At 32.5% G+C, this 16064-nt stretch overlaps 1 protein-coding gene across 1 annotated transcript; it reads right to left on the bottom strand.

Moving 5' to 3' along the window:
- Positions 1-284: 284 nt before the first annotated feature.
- Osi8 (Osiris 8) lies at positions 285-6960 on the bottom strand. The gene is made up of 3 exons (XM_053763839.2): positions 6515-6960; positions 2838-3124; positions 285-1535 (listed from the first exon to the last, which is right to left on the bottom strand). The coding sequence occupies exons 1-3, from the start codon at positions 6956-6958 to the stop codon at positions 1487-1489; spliced, it is 780 nt and encodes a 259-aa protein (XP_053619814.2). The 5' UTR covers positions 6959-6960; the 3' UTR covers positions 285-1486.
- Between the last annotated feature and the right edge of the window lie 9104 nt (positions 6961-16064).

Below are 16064 nucleotides of genomic sequence, written 5' to 3'. Positions count from 1 at the left end.
AATTAAATCAAAATAAAACTAGATATAGTTTTATCTATACTATTATTATAAAGAGGTAAGCATTCGTGAGTTTGTATGTTTGAGGCGAGTAATCTCCGAAACTACCGAACCGATTTCAAAAATTCTTTCACCATTAGAAAGGTACATTAGTCAAGATTGCTGTAGGCTATATTTAATCTCAAAATTCCCACGGGAGCGAAGCCCTGGGCAACATTTAGTCTCATAATAAAGTATCTAGTCTATCTAAAGGCTCCTCTAGGAAAAGGAAATAAAAGAAACATCACTTCAGTAACCAACAGTTTAATTACATTCGGTTATAAGTTATTTTATTGACTCGTATGATATAAAAATAAATTAAGGACATACATAAATACCTAAGTAAAGTAAATAAAATGCTATGGATTATATTTACATCGTATTTTATGAGCACCGCGTTATATTAAATTTAAGAAGAGACAATAAATATGAGATCAGCTTTAGTTACTTAGTCTTCAAAATAAACATTATATAATGAATTAATAATAATATTTGGTTATTTTAATACTCGTGATACTTTAGGTATATATAATAAATGCCATATTTATTTACATTATGTACATAAATATCTTAAATAAAAATATATACAACATACTATGCACACACATATATAAATACTTGTATAATCTGCATAATATAAATAAATATACTTAAATGTATTAAATATATAATATGTTGGCATAATACGATTATGTATTAAGTACTTATTATTTCATTAATATATATTAAATTGAATAATATGATTGATTAATTAAATTAGCATCTTTGTGTTCTTGGTTATAGATAAAATATGTTTTTTTAATATAAGCTCATTTATACACATTATACATATATACCAATGTGATAGATACATAAAATAAATATTATACATAAGTATACATAGTAGATAATATAAATATAATTTAAATATCTATATCAAATTTATATATTAAAGCAAAACTCCAAAGTCTTATAAATTGTACATAAATATTACATACATTATTATACTGTTGGTCTCGTCAATAAATTAGTGATAATTTAAATAATTTAAGTTTCCATTTCTTTAGTGAGAGCATTGAGGTACTTCCAAAATCCTAGGAAATAGGTAAATATCTAACTTTATATCATCAATTGCATAATCTTAGTCCAAAAATCAAGCCATTATGTCGCAATCTATGGGGAGTTTAATCCCGTTCTGAAATTAAAATGTCAACCATCCAATCAAATTATAATACTGACCATCAAGCATATTTTTTTTTTCAATTAAAATTTGGAATACAAATTTCAAACCTGGAATCTGTCATACTCAATTTTCAAATTTTAAATTCGCTTGTGGTTACTGGAATCTCATTCACATGGTACATTTTGTATCGTATATTGACAACAAATTTATACGTACAGTACCTATATTAAATAATTGAATGAAACACTGATGTTCCTTATTCGCAATAATTCGGTGGGCTTATGTTGATTATTGGGTGTACGCTTTGTACGCCATATCCTGCGCCTTCTCGAGCGACCTGGAAATATTATTTTTAATATTATTATGTCCTTTGCCCAGCAGTGGGACACAAAATACAGGCTATAAAAAAAGAAACGAACAAAACTATTCCAAGATTTTTGAAGTGTAGTAATTTACTAATTTAATTAATTGACGACCTCGGTGGCCCAGTTGTAAAGTGCTTGCCTCTAGTCCCGGGTTCGATCTACGGGTCATGATGGTCAAATGATATTTTTCTGATTGGCCCGGATCTTGCATGTTTATCTATACATGTATTTGTTATAAAATACAGTAGCGTTGAGTTAGTATTCCATAACACAAGTGTAGATCTTACTTTGGGGCTAGCTGAATCTGTGTGATTTGTCCTAATATATTTATCTATCAAAACACATATCATATTGCAATGTGATGATATGTTGTGTCGACCAAACATAAAGTGAGGTAAAGGTAAGCGGATGATGACATTATTCTCGTAATCATACTCGTAACAGAACCGATGTCCAATTGGGTATAAGGACTCTGGAGTGGCAATCATATTCCCACAGGACTTTAACCAATGTGGCAGAAAGACGATGCTAAATTCAAGCCACTTTCTTTTTATGTGTCATGGCTCCATCGTTCGCCAAAGCGATTATTTTTCCAACGTCAAGGTTGAGACTGTTAATAATTTATTAGTTTTATTTGGACGTCGATGACAGTAGCTCGATTCTGATATTTTCACACTTTGACATTAAACGATTTATACATAATTTTTGAGGCAATTATGATCAACTTGTCAGGAAACAAGTTACGTCAATGTAATCACAGAATTATGTCCGCTGTATTATTCGTCAATTTTAAAAATCATCATTAAAAAAATGACGAATGTTTTATCTTTCATACAAATTGGCAGATTAGCTTAACAGACTTATTTTGGATCTAAAACTAAATTAATTTGTAATGTCCAAGTAATTTTTAAATAATGCACTTCATGTACGCTCAACATGAAGCAGCTCGCTCATGCTCGCATGCTCGATTAAAGAGCAGTGCAGACTCCTCAAGCAAAAAGGGCCTAGACAATAGGCCTAACTGTGGAAAATACTCCTCAAAATAAATTAGTAAGTATTCAATTGTAATAGTATATCGAAAATCTTTGTTGTTATTTTGTAAAAATATGATTTTGTTCATTTTGTCTTTCAGCGTAGTACATATATAAATTTCGAATGAGCCACAATTGTTGCTTACACAGTAAACACATTCTGGGGAAATGTGTGTTTTTTCTTTTCATGTGGCGCCACCAAGCAACCGTATTCAACAAGACAGTATGATGACGAGATATTACCTGCTCCACCCTGAACCGCCATGAGCCCCAGTCGACACCACGACCTCGTGTGATTCTCCACCGCCGCTGTTTGACAGCAGTTTCTTCAGCCCAATGATACCAGCGAGCACCAACGCCAGTTTGGACACGATAAGAGCCTTGCCAGCGAGCAGCGCCAATGCACCAAAGGCCAAAGGCACCAGCATACCAGCGATCAGAATCGGGATGACCAGAAGTGGGGCGAGCTTCTTCCTTCTTCCACGGCCTTCCTCCGTTTCGCTTTGGAGGTCTGACCCTGGGAATTTGACCTGTAATTTGGGAAACAATGCTAGTTAGTACATACATTAAAGGAAGGAAATGTGTAATGAACTGGCGAGACAAAAAACGGCTGGAATCTTAACTCTGATATGTGTTAAAAAGCTGTAAAGTTTAGAATTCATTCCAATAAATAGTGGAACAAGTATTGGTGACTAATATAAAAAACGAAAAGAAAGCGCATTTTTTAATAGTAAATTAAATTCATGAGATACTAGTGCATTTAAAACAAGAAATGCATTTTGTCACGCATAACCACTGCTCTAATTAGAAGAAACCATACAGTTAAGTAGGCTGGACTAAGAAAACTGTTTAATAGACTGTGTCTTGTAAAAAAAGTGAAGATGAATTTAATTGCCAAGATGCAACTAGAAAGTGGTCACGGTGCGTCGACGTGTGGTATGCGATTTTTAAATGCATTTCGTGATCGCCACAAATTATGATTTATTGTTTTTTTATTGGAAAAACTGGCGATATAATTAGGAATAACTGTATGAGAAATACGTGACGAACATTGCGGTTTAGCAAATTATGAACTGAAAATGTTAGCCGTGTAGCATTGTCGAGATGAGTCGGGTTATGCTAGTGTTAATATTATTATTATTAAACTGTACGCTCAAAATTATAAATACTTTTTAAATGAAGTTATAGGAAATTAAATTTAATTAAATTTAACTCGGTTTTTTAAATAAAATGTTTTTCAAATAGAATATTCATACAATTTTATAATTTCATTTTCGCAAGTCTTTATTTAACTCAATAACACCTACCTACCATCACTCCACTATTCAAATAGGGAAATAAACTTTCAGTCCTATCCCATTAATTAGAGAGGGGTTATTGACCATGTTAAAATTATAGATGATAACAAAGATAGTAAAATTTAAATCTAAAACCTACTAAGCAACGTAAAAGTAGTTTGTAGCTTTGGTAAACATCATTTAAATTAGAATATGACGTGAAAAAGTGCCTGTGAAGGCCTAATTTCTGAATCATTTGATTTGATTTTGATTTTGAACCTAACAATGCATAGAAAAAGGAGTCGATACCGATAGGCTTTAACGTGGCACAGTATAAAAATTTAAAAATCAAACGCGTGTAATCTATTCCAGTGAATGAAGGAAACGCGTGCAAAAATGGGACGATGCGTCGTTGGATATGTCCGGTAGAAAGTACACAGAGTAGGCCGTCGCGTCCGAATAGGTAAGTCAACGCTTTCCTGTGAAACAACATGGCATCAGGCTGTTTATCTCTTTTGTACATACTGGTTGTACAGCTACAGATAGCTTTGAAATCTAGTGCTAGAAATTTTGTATCACATGGTGTTATTGTAGCTAGGTTTAATTTCATTCTACGTCCGGGATTACCCTCAATTTGAGGACGAAAAAAAGTTTTTGTTTGTGTTTAATTGATGGATAACGTTTACTACTTCGTGATAAAAGGCAAGAGATAAAACGTAACCTATATATTCTGAAAGATATTCTCAAAAAATGATTACCTACATCCTAACCTACTTGTGGTTTGTAGTAAATTATTTAATCATTATCAGCCATTTTAAAGTCTCCACTGTTCGGGCATGGGTCTTTCTTGTGAACAAAGAGCATGATATATCACGTGAGTTCAATGCTGTTTGATGGATTTTAACGACTGCAAATACTATCAAAATTAATGGTTTGTGTATATTATTCATTATGGAGAAGCAAAAGATAATAGATTGTTGGTCACCCATACAGTTTCTGATCATTATGTTAGTCGCTTAATCGCCACTATTGCAGTTAGAGTTTGTGTAAATTAAGCTCCTCATACTATATAATACATAATATACATTTGTTGTGATTATAAAGATTAGAAGAATGATTTTGTCAATGACTCTAGTTACAAGTATTATTATCATTCAACTGACACAATTAACAACATCATAGGCTAGGTAAAATTAGAATATTTGACCTCTACAGACATAATCAGCCCAGAATATAATACCACGGGTAATGCGGCCAGCTAAATCCAGCAAGCCTGAAAACTATAAGCTATAATTACTATTGATTAATCTCCTATAAAAATACAGCCTATTATTATACAGTCATCATAAAAAGTCAAATCAATTTGTATTGTTACAGCAATCGATATAACACTCACATAACATTTCATAGTAAGTAATTTGATACCTCTTTTGGTAAGTCATTATAGAGCCATAGGCTCAGAACATCACTTGTATACGTGTGATAGGAATATTATATTGTTAAATTAATGGCGGTCGTTCCACGTGATTTCTATAGCGGTTTGACTAATGTTCTTTCTTTGACCTTCAGAAATTCTATGTCAAGGACACGCCAGTCTAAGAAATGAAAATACTATCACATACTGTTTCGTCACATCGTTTTGTGCTCCCAAAATAGATTAGAAGAATATTTTATTAATGACTCAATATCGTTATAAGAATTTTTTGTAGTTTACTTCAAGAACAGGTTTGCCTGTTTCAATAAAACATTATTAAGAAGATATCAATTTATTGATATCGTACATAAAGTGTAGTAACACGACTTAACCCATTAAGGGTTAGACAGAAGCGAGAGTCGCGAATCTCGAAGAATACGTTTAGCCAGAATTCGTTTTATTGATAGAATTAAAAGTCTAAAACAATAGTAACAGATTGCCGATTGCCTTTGAAAAGAGTCTCAATATCACTTTTCCTTAGATTGACTTTTACAATGTGCGCAGGGGAAGTAGCTGGTACAAGTATATTATTTTTTTTCTAATGTCAAAAACGATTTTTTTTGTCAATAATGAGCTTGTAGCTAGCTATTATGTCGTCATGGATTTTGGAGTTAAAAAGGATTCCTAAAATAATTAATGAGACGGATAAAATAGTAAATCTCGTAATAAATTAAACTGATCAATACAAGTTACATTTAATTATTATATTTGGTTATTTAAATACCTATATACATTATGTTTTCTACCCGGTCAAGTAGCCAATTGACAAGACTAAATATGGTTTTCAATCTTCGACACAAACTCATGCATCCGGTCGTTAGCTCTTAAATGTCAGTAGTTATGTTTAGTTAACTGCAGTCGACTGAAGAAATCTAACATCAGTATTAGTTTACAGACTGTCAAGAAAAAAGAACGATGAAGAAGATAATATAGTTTGTTTTTGTTTCTTAGCTAGATTTTTAAAATCATCAGTAGCATCAAAACTGGATTTGAAAAATCTGATCGTCTTAAGAAGGTAGGTAATTATAATAGTAGATATCATTTAAACTTAAAAAGATGATGATAATAGCTACAGTCACATTGTCAATAAAACCATATCCACCAACAGAATCAATCCACTTAATTTCCAAATTATGCTTTGCAATTTATTTAAAAGTGACATCTATTACCTGAACAGTATGAGTCCTCATGTATCCAATTATCTTATCCATAATGAGGTTGTCCAATGAGCTCTCATCTAAACTCCTTGGCACAGCTTCATTTACCACCTTCTCTTCTTTGACATCTTTATCTTTAACTATTGTGACCCCACTTAGTAATGATAGCTCATCATTATTTTTAGCTATTCTCGTAAGTGTTTTCGCTAATTTCCTTTTCAAGCAATGAGTCATGTCATCGCCACTACAATCCTTATAAGTTTCATATGCGATTTTGAGGTCTCCGAGAACTGTGTCATCTGAACTTCTGCCGTCGTCAACATTTTTTTGGTTTGTCGTTGCTGTCCGGGCGCTTACAGCTACAGCCAATGTCAATATCAGGAGGTAGTGTGGTACCATTTTGACGCCGTTGCCACAACGTTGACTATAGGCACTGTGTATAAATCTAGAGCACATGTAGCGTTTATATGCGCTTCGTTTCACGGTACAGTGGTCGTTGCTAAGAGGGATGCGTCGATGCATTTATGCAGTTTGTCGGGACTATCGGGGAGATAAGTGTAAGTGATGATTTCTTAATGTATCAAAAATTATAACAAAATAATAACCTCTTTTTCTTTGGAACCATAAAATACAAACGTTCTTTGAAATCGAGATTCGATACGTAAAAGCTGAACAACGACTATGTTCTATACATTTTAATGATTAATATCAATAAAAAGCCTTTATTGTTCAATGATCTCCACGACTATGTACTTAGTAGCTGGTGGTAATAATGTCTGCTATATATTTAGAGGCTTCCTCATTTGATCGTTTACCCGGTTTCTTCATCAGCTATATATCGTCGGCGATCTTCAGCACGCATAATCCTTGACGATATCAAGACCGCATTTTTTGGATTTGTCCCTTCTACTAGGACGAGATGGAAACAGCATCCCTAACATTTGTTTCCTATGAAATCTTTGTTGAATTGCGCAAGACGGGGACCAGATCCTGTTTCTTATTAGCGCAGTAGGCCGCTCTTAGTCTAGTCATTTTATTTGAGATTGATTTGGCTCCCATATAAGCATCTGGTGAAGTAAAACATTTTGTGGAAGCCTGCACACTTATAGACTATTTCGTTCACACGTCTGTATATATAACTACTTGCCGCTAGATAGCGATAGATGAAACTTATGTCAAATGACTTTCTTTACATGTAAATCTGACATCAGCGATGGAAATAAAATACTCGATAAGAGACAAAGTTGTACCTTGAACATGATAACTTCCTAATTTATTTAAGTCTGTTCCGGCTTCGCTCGGGTAAAAACATAATAAACTATACACCTAAACCTTCCTCAGGAATCAAGCTAACCGCATGAAAATCCGTGCGTTTTTGAGTTTATCGCGAACAGACAGACAGACAGATGCGGTAGAGGACTTTGTTTTATAATATGTAAGGAAGACGAAAAATAGTAAAATCAAAAAACTTGTATTAACTAAATATCATAACGATTCTGTTGATGAATGTACTTTTCAGTTTTGTACAGAGTATTATCTATTTAGAGTTATCAAATTTAGTATAATATATAAATCATAACATAATAATCACAATTGTGTTTATTGCATAAAATATTATTTATTAAATTTATCAATTAATTTTTATGATTGCGATGATCACGTGACTCATAGAACGTATTTACGTAAGACAAGATTATATATTTTTAAATACATACTAATATAATGTTATAAATGCGAAAGTCTGTCAGTCTGTTCCACTTTCACGGATAAACCGGTGGACCGATTTTGATGAAATTTGGTATGCATGTAGTTAAAAACCTCCCTTCAGACATTGGCTTTTCTTTTCGAAAATCAATCCCCAATAGACCAAATTAGGGGGTGAAAGCTTGCATGGGTAAACATTTTAATCAAAAAAATATAATTATGCTGTCAGGAGTTAGTTTAATTATAAATTTAAATGAAAAATTCAGTCATTTACACATATCTAATGTTGTATGCGATGTTACGACGATAATGCACATCGCATATATCCCCTGCTATGGTTTTCTAAAGAAAATACAATAAATTTAGGTGTCATTTATATACAACTTGAGAAGATTTAAATAATAATAAAAACTAAATTACAAATGTAAGAAGTTGTTAGCTTTCTCCCTTTGTTAGAAAAGAGCTGACGATTTCCAAACTGCTGAACAATATATTTTCCAAATATAGCTAAAATAACACTCTTGACTAAATTCTCTTTCAAATAAAAAAAAATTACATCAAAATTCTGAAGCCGCGAATCCCCGAGGTTAACGTAAAAAACCTTAAAATTTTGAAAATTCGACTCTGACTTTACAACCGGCCGCCTGCCTGACGTCAACCCTCTTTGGGAATGCTATTGTTTCCTATACGCTGTGTGTCCCTTAGTCGCCTCGTACGATATACGAGTGGTCCTACTCTAGGGCGGAACCACACGCGACGATTAGTATTGTGTAACAAATTTTGTGGAGAGAAATATAGGTTCTTATTTTTTTACCTTTTTTAATAGAAATACTAGCTTTTGGCAACAACTTCGTATGTGAGTAAATATCCATTTCCCGCGGGAATTTCTCGAAATCCCTTCTTAGTGCTCCCTACACTGTCCTAGGAACCTACACACCAAATTTCAGCTTTCTACGCCCAGTAGTTTCGGCTGTGCATTGTCTGTCAGTCAGTCACTCAGAAACGGAAGAGTTTAATATTGAGTTGACTAGTGAGATTCAAAACGACTAAACCGTTATGTATAGTATATTTATCATAAAGAATAGTAATGTTTTCAGGGTCCACACAAACCTTCGTGGTTTAAGGATGGCATTTGTGTGTAAATCTTTTGTAAAATATTATGATTTTATAACATAAAATAAAAAGCTGTTATGGCTACAGCCCGAAGTGCAGTTGCAAGTGCAGTTTTTATCCGTCAAAATCAGATGCTAGGTCTCAGTTGATTGCTTAAGTATGTCTACTTGTATTCCGCTAGTCCTAGATTTAGTCTTTATCATTTTAGCCTGACATAGGTGCATCCGATATTCGATAAATATAAATAAATAAATATAAAGGGACAAATCACACAGATTAATTCTGTGATACTCGTATGTCGGTATAACGTGTTTATCTTTTTATTTTTCTTTCTATTCTTTTTTGTATCTTTTTAAATTGATGAATGAATGATAAATTTGAATCTGAACGTTACTCCCAAAACCGTTTCTACAACATTACATGTTTCATTAACATTTTAAATAAATATTATATAATAAATATAAAAAACTTATCATTACATGCGATGAAACAAAAAGCCGTGGGTACCTAATAAAACATGTAATACCTACCTTGTACCTTTTATAGTATAGTATTGTATAATATGTATTAATTTTTGTGTCTATGATATGTAGGATCGAAAGTAGATTCAACTATTTTTATTTTTCCGCAGACAGCTCTTCTATACCGCTACAGTACTACCGCTACAGTACTACCGCTACAGTATTACCGCTACAGTACTACCGCATTACTATTACATTTTAGTTAGTAGTAACTAACTAAAATCTAACTTCATCTACAAAGTCTATATATAAGCGACAGTTGTGTTGTGCCACTGTTTACTATATGTTATGACACTGACCTGCATTGACGTACATCGAAATACAAATTCTGCGTTGTCCGTCGACGCACGTCAAAACAACGGAGCACAAATGAGGCCGCGCTCAGGCGCGTAGCAACGAGAAAGTGCTACCAAACAGGATGTGATTATTTCATCATACTCAACTCTTCGTCGATAATTTGGTTAAGTTTCTGAATGAAATCGCCCATTTGAAGTGACACGTAATAATATTACGTAATTTTTAATGATTGAAATGAGTAACCGTATATTTATTATTTATAATTCACGAGCTGCACCGGGGTTCGCTCCCGTGGGAATTTCGGGATAAAAAGTGACCTGTGTTATTCCAGGTTATATTGTACCCGGATATCAAATTTCATAACGGTCGGTCCAGTGGATTTTGCGTGAAAAAGTAACAAACACACATCCTCGCAAACTTTTGCATTTATAATATTAGTACGATATTAGGATGGATGATCGTACTGGACTATCGTCGATTGTTCTCAATGAGAACAAGATATATTTATTTACACAGTGTAGGCTATTCTTGAATAACATTCATAGTTCGTAGTCGTATTCGTCATGACTGAGGATCGTGGTCATTACGCGGAATGAAACATACACAACTTTCTTGGCATTGGAGTGATTTGCCATTGCCTCCTCCACTTCACACACAAGTTGATAATCAACCAAAGCTGCAGTCATTCACAAACATAATTCGTTTGTATATTATATGTCGCACGTTGTTCTTCCGTGGATGGGTGTTGCTTGGAGCGTTTCGAGCGCTGCGTCTGCGCTGTCATTACCATTTCAAATTTTAACAAAGACATCAATTAGTTGGCCTATCTGACTCAATCATTAATCTGTACTGTGGTAATGTCAATTTCATGAATGATTGATTTTTGGAAATGATTCCTTCCTTAAGAAAATTGTCAGATGGTAATGACTGCGCAGTCGGAGCGATCGAAACGCGAAAGGTCGAAACTCATTCAAAGCGATTAAGTGACAAACCATGGCATAGTTGCCATAGTATTTGTAATAATAGCATTCTCAAGCTGACGTCAAGCTGGTCGCTGGTCAAAATCACGACCGAATTCTCAAATTTCAGTTTTATTTCTTACGGCTTCGCGACATTACAGTACTTAATGCAACTAAGGGTGAAAGAGAGACAGAAGGCGGGACCACCTTTTCATTATAATGCTGTAGGTAATCATTACTGAAAAATGAGAAGAAAAATAACGGCAGATAAATAAAGACCTCACAAGTTGAACAAAAAATGAAGAGGCAATGAATAATCATGGCTGTAAAGAACAGTTGTTTCGGTACATTATACGCAAGTGAAAATATTGTCCGTATTCATAGTGTGGGTCTGATATTTGTAGAAATTTAGATGTGATTATTTTTTTTACAATTTAATATCAAATTTTGATTTTCTTAAAGAATTTCAGCATGTAAAAATAACTAATTTGAATGAAAATAAAATTGTTGTATTTCTTAGTCGTATCTTTTTTTTTACTAGCTTTTATTTAGTTTTACCTGTCCCGATGTTTGTCTATCTGTAATCATATATTTTTGAAGTTGAAAAATAATTCATTCACAAGATGAATTTTACCAATTTCTGCCTGTCCTAAATAAATAGTGAAATTTTCCTCATCGCATCTCTTTCCATTAAGTGCAGGCGAAGATCGGCTCATAAAAAGAAACTCTTCAACGGTTTACTGCATGGACATGATTTTTGTCACACGTTGAATACAACAAAACTCTGACGACATTAAAATCTGGGCTGTGGCAAAATTTTTATTTTTGTAAGACATTTGTTTAATCATAGTATTATATGAATAAAAATTGATTCGTCAAGTACCGTTTCTAGGTATCTTTTTGTACATAATTTATTAGTTGTCACCATAATATGTATATTGAATATAAATTTGAACATAATTTTCCTTAGAAATAAAAACTATAACATTAATCGATAAACGTTTCCATATAATATATGCTATAAGTTCTTGCTATAAATATCATGCCATCTCTCTCCCGTAGTACTATGTACTCAGATAAGAAGCTTATTATAATTTTTGAATGTGAATTATAAAATAAGCGCAATAAGATGACTTGACTATAAATACTCGCTTCAAAGATCGTATTTTTTCGTCTCATCTAACTTGTAAATTATGTGTGATCGGTAGCGTGATCGTCCTACATACAGACAACGGCATGTGTCTACGTCTGTATTGAATTATCTATTGATCATTTAGCGAGATTAAAAAAGTTATTGTTAGAGTAATGAATACACTTATGTATGTTCGGAACATAGATCAATGAAGGGTTTTTCTACGCATGCTGCGTAATTTTATTCTTAGGAATTTCTATGCGTCACAAATTTGCAGTATTCAAAGTGTCCCATTTACATAGTCATGAGGCTTCGCCAAACGTTAAAGTCAAAGGCAAGAAATGTCAGAAATTTGACTTCCACATGCACTTTATCACGTCTTATTCTAGAGAGACGATTATATTATGACCCGAAGTCCAGAATCAGCTTAGAAAAATGTCTGTGTGGCTCCGGTAAATTATGTTTCACTATGACACTACTGATATCGGTACTACTATTGGTAGTACTACAGTAAATTACTGATATATAGGTACCTAAACTATATCCAGTGTGTGATATCCATTTTTGCAAAGTTAAAGCGAATTTGAAATTGCGTTATGAAAAATACAATTGCTGTATTGCATTTAATGATATAGAATATACAAGAAACGAAAATACATATTTGTACGAGTCTTGTATTTTAAGAACTTCACTAGAGCTAACTTGTTGTGAATCGACTGCGAAATCAACGTGAATGAATGACGAAGTCATTACTACAAGAGTACGGTCAAGTTAAATATTATTAATTATTAAATTTTGTACCTTATCTCCTCCAGTTTAAAGTGCATTATTGTTAACATATTTCCCACACCTGTTAGTCGTTTCTATGCGGATGCTCATAACTAGCTTTTTCTTCGGTTCCGCTCTCGATTCCGGATAAATTAATTTAAATGTTTGTATCTTCCAGTGATTTGTAATAGATTGCTTATTTCATATGATATTTATTTGTAAAATGAGTATATGACAGAATCTGGTTCAAGTAAAATGCGATCTATAATGTTGAATAGAGAATAGGGTAGATGACAGGGTCAGAAAATTGTTTAAAATATGCATGCTCTAGACAAAATAGATATTAAGACCATTGTGTTAATGAATAGGCTGAACAATGCTGCTGGAACGTTATACGAACATTTAAATTTGGATTTCAAAAAATCCATTAATACAAGTATTTCATTATAAAAATAAAAATTGAAACAAATTTTATTAAAAAGTCATCAGCATAAACACTGTCCAACAAACGTAGCTCTTTTCGCTAAGTACTTACTAAGGGAGTGTTTGGACGAGTTTAAAAATGTGTGATTTTATTTTTTTTCATATCTTTGAAAGCATACACAGTCATTATCACTGTAATTTATTCACTGATGTTTCTAATAATATATACCTAGTCATCAAAATAAATTTGTAATTTTACTCTCTTAATTATTTGTTTTATTAAAACTTAATTGCACAGAATACAATCTGGTTTGACATAACACTAATAGCATTATCTAACCTTTTATAATTACATACATTATTATACAAAGATTAATTTTCACAATTATATAAGCAATTATATAGTTATAATATTTTTTACATTAACTTATTTAACACATGTATCAAATATCAATAGTTAACATTAATAAATTATCTTAATGCTTTTCTTCACTATATTCACCTGACTTTTGTTTTTATACTATTTATAAAAAAAACATTTTCAAATGTTCGTTCTTATTTTAACAACTTTCTAGATAGGACCTTTTTTTTACCAAAAATATCCCTCTTAAAATACACATCACGTCCAACCAAACATGATTCAACATCATTAATTTCTTGCACAATCATTGCATCATCCAAAATGTGTCAAATCTACATCCTTTATTTCTTCTGATGAATAAAGAAAGTTATCTTCTCACGCCTTATTTCCTGCGTCCGGTTTTGCGTCACATGATTTTCCTTTAAAGTACAAACTGTCATTACCATCATGTTTGTCTTCTGCAATCAATTTTCAACTTTATTGATGAGCAATATGGTCATCCTAAATACGAAAATTGTGTGCTACTGACCGCTGGTTGACAAGTTCATACAGCAAGACACGTTTTGGTAGATATTCAATTAAAGTAAAATAGTATGTATGTAGAAATGCTTACACGAAAAATTATAGATAGTGGCTTTAAAATAGAATGAGACAGTTTTATCTCTCACTAATCGAGAATGATGTAGGAGGAAAAAGAAGGGTATCGATAGTTAATAAAAGACGTGAAACACAGAAAGGCAGTGAGCCTCAGGCAACAACGGCGGAAGAAAGTCTTAATGACTTATTAAACTGATGGACTGTTTTGGAAACAAAATATGATGCCAAAGGAATGAACAATACCAAACTTGTAAACTATTTTGGATTGGGTTAAGTTTTTCATACGATGAATACATATAAATTATAACGCTGTATTATGATCATGTAAATAAATAAATTATCATTTTGATTAAAAATTTATCTTCATATGCTAGGTATTGTTGCTTTTCTAACCATTAAGATAAACGTATGATTTAACGACTTTCGTCGATGAGTTTTGTTGATGGCTTTTCTAACTAAATTTTTAGTGTATTATAGATACGAGTATATTAGTTTCAAGATATGTGTGAGGATTAACACAATTTTCGGATGAAATCTAGAAACTCAATTTGAAGGAGATATCTTCAACCGATTGAGCTGGTTTTTTTGTAATCACGTTTAGTTTGGATGACAATGCATTATTGTGGTGGTATATGAAGCATATTGAAGCTACGACGCGAATTACTCACAAAGACAACATAATAATAATGAAATAAATCTTTTTCATAGCATAATATTATATTGACTTTCAAAATTGTCATGATTAAATATAATTTTGTATCATTGTTAACAAGAATACTTTAAGAATAATGTGTTGAGTATGTAATTTTACAGTAAAGTTTATTAAGGTTTTTACTGTATAGACTGTATCGTAACTATTTAAGTTCTATAAGATAGTTATCATATCCTCAATAATATATTTTATGTCATAGAAACTCTCAAAGGCTACTCAACCCGCTTCGGAGCCTCTGACCTGTTCATTGTTTGACAACCTGTTAGGTTCACTTCACTTTACATCATCTTAATTTTCATTACCAATCACTCCATTGTCATCTCTAGCGGCTTGACTTTACGATTCATTTTGAGTTTCAGCACTTTTGGCAGTTTTGTCTTTATGGAAGTAATGATCTGAAGGAGTGAAAGTATATTTTTTTATACGTCCGGCTCGCCTTAAGTAAAAGTTGTGTCTGACGTAACAGCTATTGCAGCTTACTATGACATTGGTTCCAGTGTTTTCTCAATTGTATTTGGGTGTCATCTTAATTTGTAGCTGAATACTTACCTCTCTCTATTATCTCGTAATTGTTATCAGATCAGACTTTTTGTTATTAACTGTTAATAGATCATTGTCTTGTGGAAAATATATATTATTGGCTTAATCTTGATATTCTTAGATTTAAATTATTTGTACAACATTTGTTTAATACCATCATTAAAATGGATCGTATGATATCAGTGAACAAATAATTGTAGTTGAAATCATCGAAAGTGATTTGTGAAAAATTTAAATGTTTAATCCAAGATGGCAATAAGTAGTGATTTACTAAGTATCGTTTTTTATACTATGATAGGGCCGTAATTTTTTAAAAGTTTTTTTTTTATGTAGTTAACTAGCGGCTCGTCCCGGCTTGACTTGAGAAAAACATAATAAATAATACACCTAAACCTTCCGTCTGATAGTGAACTCAAAACCGTAGTTTCTGAGTTT

This window comes from Plodia interpunctella, chromosome 24, assembly GCF_027563975.2.
Source record: "Plodia interpunctella isolate USDA-ARS_2022_Savannah chromosome 24, ilPloInte3.2, whole genome shotgun sequence".
Lineage (NCBI taxonomy): Eukaryota > Metazoa > Arthropoda > Insecta > Lepidoptera > Pyralidae > Plodia > Plodia interpunctella.
Note: the sequence above shows the minus strand (reverse complement) of the source record. Positions and strands in the feature narration are given on the sequence as shown.

Bases quoted from the DNA above. Each gene is read 5' to 3' on its own strand.
- Osi8 (XM_053763839.2), bottom strand. From the start codon at position 6,958: ATGTGCTCTAGATTTATACACAGTGCCTATAGTCAACGTTGTGGCAAC. The intron at 3,125-6,514 runs GTAATAGATGTC...CCCAAATTACAG, and splicing joins TGAGGACTCATACTGTTCAG to GTCAAATTCCCAGGGTCAGA. The intron at 1,536-2,837 runs GTAATATCTCGT...TAATATTTCCAG, and splicing joins GGCGGTTCAGGGTGGAGCAG to GTCGCTCGAGAAGGCGCAGG.